Genomic DNA, 7,804 nt, shown 5'->3' with positions numbered 1-7,804 from the left:
TAGAGTATAAATACATCAGGGATCTGACTCTGATCATTTGGATCTGTTTTATATTGATACATAATAGCTTTAATTTCAGGGGAGGATATCAGATCTTAGTTAAATTTGAATGAGGGCAGAATAAAGATGCCATTTTCTTTTTCTTCAGTTAGAAGCAAGCAGAACACACAAAAAACAAATGCAAGCTGGAAATTGTTATGGTTATATTGTCTTTTGTTTGTTTTGACTGGGAGATGTGGTTCTTGATTATTACATTTAATCTATTCTACCAGCATTTGCAGAAGAATAATAGTACTAATAGTACTTTGCAAGACTGTGTGGTAAGCTATCCTAGTACATCCAGAATAATGAACTCCATTGGCTTAGTGTTCTGGAATGCCACTATGTGAAGTGGGCCTTCTCCTTTCTGAAGTCTTTCTTCAGCTTGTCTTTTCAATCATATTTAGTGTTGAGACAGTGACCTCAGCTCTCAGGTACTTTCTGAAGGATGTGGGACACAATATGCCCGAGCGTTCTTTCAGGTTACTGTGCCACCAGCTATTCGGTGTGCTTGCAGAAGGGGAGTGAAAGACAAGAAGGTTTACTTATTTACAGCTGATCCTGAGACTGCTCTCCTAGCCAGTCATTTAAACTAGCATTTAGAGCACAATCTTAAAGAACAAAGGATAATCCCTGCCTTAATTACAGCCATAGCAGATGAAGAAAATAGTGCTGGAAGCGATTTTGAAAGGCTGTCTAGTTCCTCCTCTTATCTCATTCTCAGATCAGCTGTCCCTGCTGTATTCCAGGAAGATGTTTAAAAACCTGTGGTGAAGGAGGGGATTTCAGTGCCTCCCTGAGTAGGTACAATCCTTACTGAACTGGTTTTGCAGGCAGGAAGTTTCCTAATAACCTCGTCTAACTGCTGCACATGGAAAGCAGGTTTTCTCTTTCCTCTTTATGTATGTACATACCTTTCTGTGTCCTCTTTTTTTTAGGCCAGAGAACTCTTTTTTGCCATTTTCAGTGCGCTGCTTCTTATTTTTGAGTTGCTTCTCAGCTATCCTGGAGTGTAGAACTGAGAAGTTACCAGACTACTCCAGTTTAAATAACCACAGCTGGTGAGATTAAACTGATTTTTTTTTTCATTATCTTACCTAAGATCTCCCTACTTATGCATTCCAGTATCAGCATAATGTAAGATAGTTAACGTTGCTAACTGTTTAGCGTGTGTGATCTGTAATCTCTCCTCTAAATAACCGCTTTTCTGTCCTGGCACTTATTTGTGCAGTGGATTATTCCTCTGTATATGTAGAACTTTCTGTTTCTCCTTATTTAGTGTCATTTCATCTTTTCCAATTTGCCAGCATCCTTCTCAGTTGTCGTGCTGCGCTCCAGCATAGCTGGAGCCTCTGCCTGTATATACAGCCTTTGCATGTGAATAAGTGTGTTCTGTTTAGTCATCTGAGAGATGTTGATGGAAATATCAAATAGCTCTGGATTCAAGACAGATCTCAGTGAAGTCGCAGTCAATACATCCTTTCAACTTGGGAGTACCAAATATTTCAATATTATTATGCACTCACGCTGTGTGCTTCTCTAGACCTTCTTTTTTCCTTTCAGTTAAGAGCAACTTACATGTAACCCTATGACCCTCACTTTTTCCAGCCTATTCACAAAGCCTGTTACCATCTGCTAGAAGTGATCTAGGTTGATCTGGTGTTGGTTGTTACTGACAAACCCATGCTGTTACTTTTAGTGTATTTACTTTAAATATGCTTAAAAATGGTTGAATTGCCTGTTCAATTTTTTTCAAATTTTCTGGGGAAAAGGAGGCTGAGGGGAGACCTTATTGCTCTCTTCCAATATCTGAAAGGTGCTTACTGCAAGAGCAGGGCTGGTCTCTTCTCACTGGTGACAGGATGAGGGGAAATGGCCTTAAGTTGCACCAGGGTAAGTTTAGGTTGGATATCAGGAAAAACTTCTTTACAGAAAGGGTTGTTAAGCACTGGAATAGGCTCCCCAGGGAGGTCGTTGAGTCACCATGCCTGGATGTGTTTAAAAACCGTTTGGATATGGTGCTCAGGGACATGATTTAGCAGAGCATTGTTAGAGTTAGGATAGTCTGGTTAGGTTGTGGTTGGACTCGATGATCTTTAAGGTCTTTTCCAACTATGATTCTATGAAACCAGGATTTTTTTTAACAGTAGAAATAAAGATTGTATTTTGCAGCACCAGCAGGAGACTTGGGTAAGAGATCACTGAATGACTAAGGCATTGCTAAACATCAGAGAAATGGTTATATCTGAAGTGTTAATTATGCATAAGGTACAGTTAACACAAGAAAGAGTTGTGAGATTCTTCTGTTCTGGTGATTTGAATACTTTGTAGGCAGTAGTAAAACATACTTCAAGAAGGTTCAGCTACAGTACAGGTAGGACACATTACAAAGTCAATTTAAGAGCTCCAGTAAGACAGTTAAATAATAATAGGCTTTACAATTTATTTTTGCCTGGAAATAACTAAATGAAATTTAGATGGTATCTCTAAGTTGCATTTAAAAATATGCATCCTGTTCCAATGGAATGGGTAAGAAGAGGTCAGGTTTCTACTGATGAAAGATGACACTGGCATGCCTATATATGAAGACAGGCTTAATAGATGTATGACACACCTAAAACTGAAGGAGAAAGTAATCTGTAAAGAAAAATTAGCAGTAACCAAGGGGCAACCTATTGTAGGGAACCTGCTTTAGCAGGAGGTTGGACCTCATGATCCCCAGAGGTCTCTTCTAACCTCTACGATTCTGTGATTCTGTGGGAGAAATGTTTCTGCCCAAGCAGCAGTGCTGTGTGATGGCTGAGAGAAGCCTGTGAGGTGAGGCTGTGTCTGTCCTGAAATTAACATGGGTTGGATTTGCTTTTAAAGCCACTTCTTGACAGACCCGTGCTCCTGGTCCTAGTGGGTCCCAGTCTGACCTGATCTGCTTCACCTTGTGCATAAAAACCTTGGCAAACCTAAACAAGTTAAAACCATACTTTGGCTTTCCATATTTTGACAGCAATGCTTTTAGCTATTATATCACTTTGCACTTCAATAGCTCAATTCACTGAAGTAGTTCAAAGTGTTCTGCAAACTTCATAAAAAGGAAGCTACTTTGGGAAAAAAAATAATCCAGTGTCTCATATTTGTGAATCTAGCAATTCCAGTAAGTGGAATTTAACATCACCAGGACCGAGTTCAGAGAATGAAGGACTTTCATAGGGGTGGGAAACTCCTACCCGGACCCCTTTAAAGCAAGTTAACTTGAGTTTGTCACCCCCTCTGGCTTCCACAGTGGTCATTTCATCATAGAGCATGGACAAGTCTGTCTGCAGCTAAGCAGAACAAGAATGGATCTGTCTGTGCTCTCCTTGTTCTCATGGTGCTGCTGGCAGTAGCCACATAGCACGCAGCTATGGCTGGGCCTGATACAGGACAGGAGGAAGAGCAAGGGGTCCCTCCACCCCTTGTATGGGGGGTAGAAAAACATTTTATCAGAAAGTATCCAGAGTTGGGAAGGATCTGCATGAATCACTAACTCCAACCCCTGGTTCCAAGCAGAACCACCCAAATCCAAACCCTTTGTCTGAGTGTATTGTCTAGCACTCCTTGAACTCTGGCAGCTCGGTGCCATAGTCCTGGGGAGCCTGACCTCTCTCTGGTGAAGAACCTTTTCCTAACACCCAGTTTGACCTTGTAGAGATCACACAAGACTTCACTGCATCACAGAATCATTAACATTGGAAAAGACCACTGTTATCACCTAGACCAACTGTCATTCCCACCATGCCCACTAACCACGGCCCTCAGTGCCATGTCCACACAGTTTGTGAACACCTCCGGGGACAGTGACTGCACCACCTCCCTGGCAGCCTGTGCCAGTGCTTCAGCACTCTTTTGGAGAAGAAATTTTTCCTAATATCCAACTTGAACCTCCCCTTGTGCAACTTTAGGCCATCACCTCTTGTCCTAACCCGGGAGAAGAGGCTGATTCCCAGCTCACCACAATCTCTTTTCAGGGGGCTATAAAGAGCAATAAGGTTTCCTCTGAGCCTCCTCCTGACTGAACAATCCCTGTTCTCTCAGCCGCTCCCCATCAGACTTGTGCTCCAGACCCCTAACAGATTCACTGCCCTTCTCTGGATGCACTCTGGGGCCTCAATGTCTTTCTCATGAGGGGCCCAATCACACAGAGCATTGAGAAAGGAGAACAAGCAGCTAATTTTCTGTTTTGTTAGGAGAACTGAATAGGGTACACAATACCTATGCCTGCAGTGACAGCCGTATAAATACACCAGAGATCTTTTTTCAAGTGCCTGTGTACTGCTCTTCACTCTTGAAACTCCATTTGTGGTTGATGAGTGAAAAATAAAATAATAAAGTTGGTACATAATTAGATTTTTTATTTATTTATTTTTTTAATCTAGGATGGAACTTCGGTAAACAGGCAGACTGCTAACTCTAAGTGTAAAGCACACGCAGAGACTCTCGGTCTGGTGTTAGCTCCGTGCCTGACGCGAGCCCCGAACCCGCGCCCTCAGCGCCCCACATCTCCGGTCGGCAGCTCCAGGTGCGGGGTCGCGCAGCGCCCGCGCCCACCTGCAGCCCGCGGCGGCCGCCCCGCCCCTGCACGTCGGGCGAGCGGTCGGAGGGTGGAGTGAGAGGGCCGGGCCGGGCGGCGGCGCGCCCCGCCGGGCGGGCAGCCCGGCACTTTCCTTTTCGGAGCGGGGAGGAGCGGCAGCTGCGCAGGCGTTGCTCGCACCCTGTTGATTAGTCAGTCCTGGGATGGCGCTTCCTGGGCCAGGCGCGGCGGCGGGCGGCCCCAGCCGGTGCCGGGGGGCGGCGGGAGCAGCGTCGGCCGCTCGGCGGGCCTCCCCCTCTGCCTAGCCCGGCATGTCCCGCGGCGATAGCCGGCGCTGAGCGCGGCGAGCTGCCTTCCCGCTTACCCTCCCTCCCTCTCCCACCCTTCCGCCGCCGTCCCGCCGGGTGGAAGCGACCCCACCGGCGCTGCCCGCCCGGTTCCCTCCCCTCTGCGCCGCTGCCTTGCCCGGGCCAGGCGGGAAGATGGACCCCGGCTCCTCACTGGGCTTCAGCCTGAAGGACGTGAAGTGGAGCGCGGTGGCCGTCCCTCTGGACCTGCTCGTCAGCACCTACCGCCTCCCGCAGATCGCCCGGCTGGACAGCGGTGCGTGGGGCGGGCGGCGGGGCCGCGCGGGGGTCGGGCCGCTCTCAGCCGTGCAGGGGGCGGCCGCGGGGCCCCGGGGCTCCGGTGTCGGCGGTGCCGCGGGGCTCGGGCTCGCGGCTGAGCGAAGCGTGACGGGGTGCGGGAGACTGCTTGCTGCCAGCCCAGGTTAGAGCGGTGCGAGAGGAGAGCCGGTGTGGTGGCGCGATGCTGCAGCAGGGCCGAGGAGGGGGAATATCGCGCGGTAGAGCCGGGCACGTCGCCTGTCACCGCTTGCTAGGAAAGCGGCGGAGCTGTGAGAACGAGGGGCGACGCGAGGTGCCTGCACGGCTCCCGGACAACTTCTTACCGCTGTTCCGTTGGGAGCCCACCTGCACGAATCTGTGTGTGTGTGCCTCCAGCCCAGGGGATGAGTAGCCAACCTGGGTGGCGGCGGTGCCCGCTGAGGAGGGAGCGCTCGGTGGTTGGGCAGCGCAGGGGTTTCTCCGGAGGCTCGCACTGCTGCTTCGCGATAGCGTTGCATTGTGGCTCCCTGAAACCGTCCTGCTTTCCCATCCCTGACGGAATGCAGGGGATAACTCAAAATTTGGAAACGTGTCTGGGCTGTGGGCTTTGTTAGCATATGAAGTGGCCTTGCAGTTGCTCGCTGGAACAGATCGGAGCTCTCACAAAGTTTTCTGTTGGTTTGAAAAGTGAAAAAGGAGCGTGAGCGCTGTGTGCTGCGGCTCCCCGTGTTCTAGGCAGGACTGGGACTGGCTTATTGCTTAACTGCAGCTCCCATAACCCTGCAGCAATCACAGCCAGGGCTTTTTGACTTTGTCCCTTGGTTGTGCGGCACGCTTCCCAGCCTTTGCCCAGAACTGCTGTGCTGGAGCAGGCTGGTGAAAGCTGCTCTGCCATTTTAGCTGCAGCTGGCTGTTCTTCGTGCTGCCAAACTGATGTTGTCCTGCAATAATGGTAAAGCTGCTGTGTGAAGGAGTTCCTCCTGTGGTAGTACCTTCTGTCCCTGAAGCAGCCAAGATGGCCTCCAGTCACTGCACTTAAGGCTATCAATTCGCTTGCAATTCCTGGCAGCGGTTCAGGCTCTAACAGGGCACATGTATTGATGACTTACTGATTTCCTTCTCTGTGTGTCAGGCTCCTTCTCAGCCTCTCTGCTCCCTCTAGAATTACTCCCTCTGGAGGGAGATGGAAGTGGATGTTCAGAGGTGAGCAATCTTTTCCTCTCCATCCCTTCTTTGGGTGTGTTTTCTGGGGGGTGTCTTGTGCCGGACCTGGTGAGAAGAACGTCCCAGAGACAGAAGTACTGCTGGCTTTGTGCAAGGGCTGCTCGTCCCCTGTGCACACCTGAAGCACATCACTATGTAGGTGGATGTGGGCAGTCCTGAGCTCTGTGTGACCATGTCCTGGGATGCCCAGACAGAGGCAGCTGCTGCAGGGAACAGACAAAGGCTCTCAGGCCTGCTTTCCCTCCTCATGCAGATGTACCTTTTAACTTAAGGGACTGCAGATGGCAGACAGATCAATATTTTATAAAGAACTCAGACGCCGTGGTCTCAGTGGTACAAAGAGGATGCTTTTCCTATCTTCAAGGGAAGCTGTCTTGGAACAAGAGGAACAGGAATGATGAATCAGTGCATGGTGTCCTGAGGAGATAAGCAGGGAACGTGCTGTGTGTTGACAGGTAACTTGAGCAACTCTTGTCCTGGGAGCTTGCACTGTGTGCCTCTCTTTGTCCTGAAAAGCTTCCAAGTAGAGCTCTGTCAGAATTTCTTGATGTGGTTCTGAAAGAAGTTCCAAATCTGTTCCAGATGTGTGTAATCCTATGCCACGGGCAGGTTAGGGTAGAGCTCTCATCTCCACATCTCTGAAGGTACAGCTTGCAGGTAGTCACTAGCACATTGGAGCAGTAATGGTGTGGAAGTGGCCTGTTCTGTTCCTGAAGAGCTGAGCTCCTGTTGAGGTTGATGGGAGCTGCACGCACTGCATGTGGTAATATCTGTCTTCAGGCACCTTCTGACTTTGTTAGGAAAAGGGGAGACAGTTTTGAACTAAAAGAGGGAAGAGTTAGATTAGATGTTAGGAGGAAATTCTTTACTCAGAAGGGGGTGAGGTACTGGCACTGGATGCCCAGAGAAACAGTGCATGCCCCATCCTTGGAGTTGTTCAGGTCAGATTGGATGGGGCCCTTGGCAGCTTGAGCTGGTGGGGGGCAGCCCTGCCTATAGCAAGGGGGTTGGACTAGTATGATCTTTGAGGTCTCTTCCAAACCAAGGCATTCAGTGATCCTGTGTCTTCATGGCTGGCTGCTCTGTCCTAGCAGCTGATTGTTTTTCAGGCTGGTTGTCTGATCATCGTGAGGTGCTGGGATGGAGTTCATTTCTTGTGTAGGACCAGGAGGTAAAGGGGGACTGAAATGCTGGAGGTGTATTTTCTTCACAGGAGACCAGCTTTGCTGCATTGTTTCTACATTTTTTTTAATGGAGTGTAGTGCACCGTGGGTAATGCTCTTACGTTACACGCACATAAGATCTCAAGTTTTTAACTGCTGCCTCACCTTCAGGCCTTGTAGTTGGAAGAGGGAGAAGGGTTATGATGAAT

At 49.0% G+C, this 7,804-nt stretch overlaps 1 protein-coding gene across 2 annotated transcripts in view; it reads left to right on the top strand.

Annotated features, from left to right (window-relative positions):
- Positions 1–4,498: 4,498 nt before the first annotated feature.
- Positions 4,499–7,804, top strand: part of GAREM1 (GRB2 associated regulator of MAPK1 subtype 1) — a 102,633-nt gene continuing 99,327 nt past the window's right edge. Inside the window, exon 1 of one of the 2 annotated variants that reach the window (XM_085220979.1) lies at positions 4,499–5,206. In XM_085220979.1, the coding sequence (XP_085077105.1) occupies positions 5,086–5,206 (121 nt within the window). In that variant the 5' untranslated portion in view covers positions 4,499–5,085. The remainder of the gene's footprint in view (positions 5,207–7,804) is intronic. The other variant, XM_085220978.1, reaches the window with a different exon arrangement.

The sequence above is a fragment of the Meleagris gallopavo genome, chromosome 3 (assembly GCF_905368555.1).
Source record: "Meleagris gallopavo chromosome 3, MGAL_WU_HG_1.1, whole genome shotgun sequence".
NCBI classification, from domain to species: domain Eukaryota; kingdom Metazoa; phylum Chordata; class Aves; order Galliformes; family Phasianidae; genus Meleagris; species Meleagris gallopavo.
Note: the sequence above shows the minus strand (reverse complement) of the source record. Positions and strands in the feature narration are given on the sequence as shown.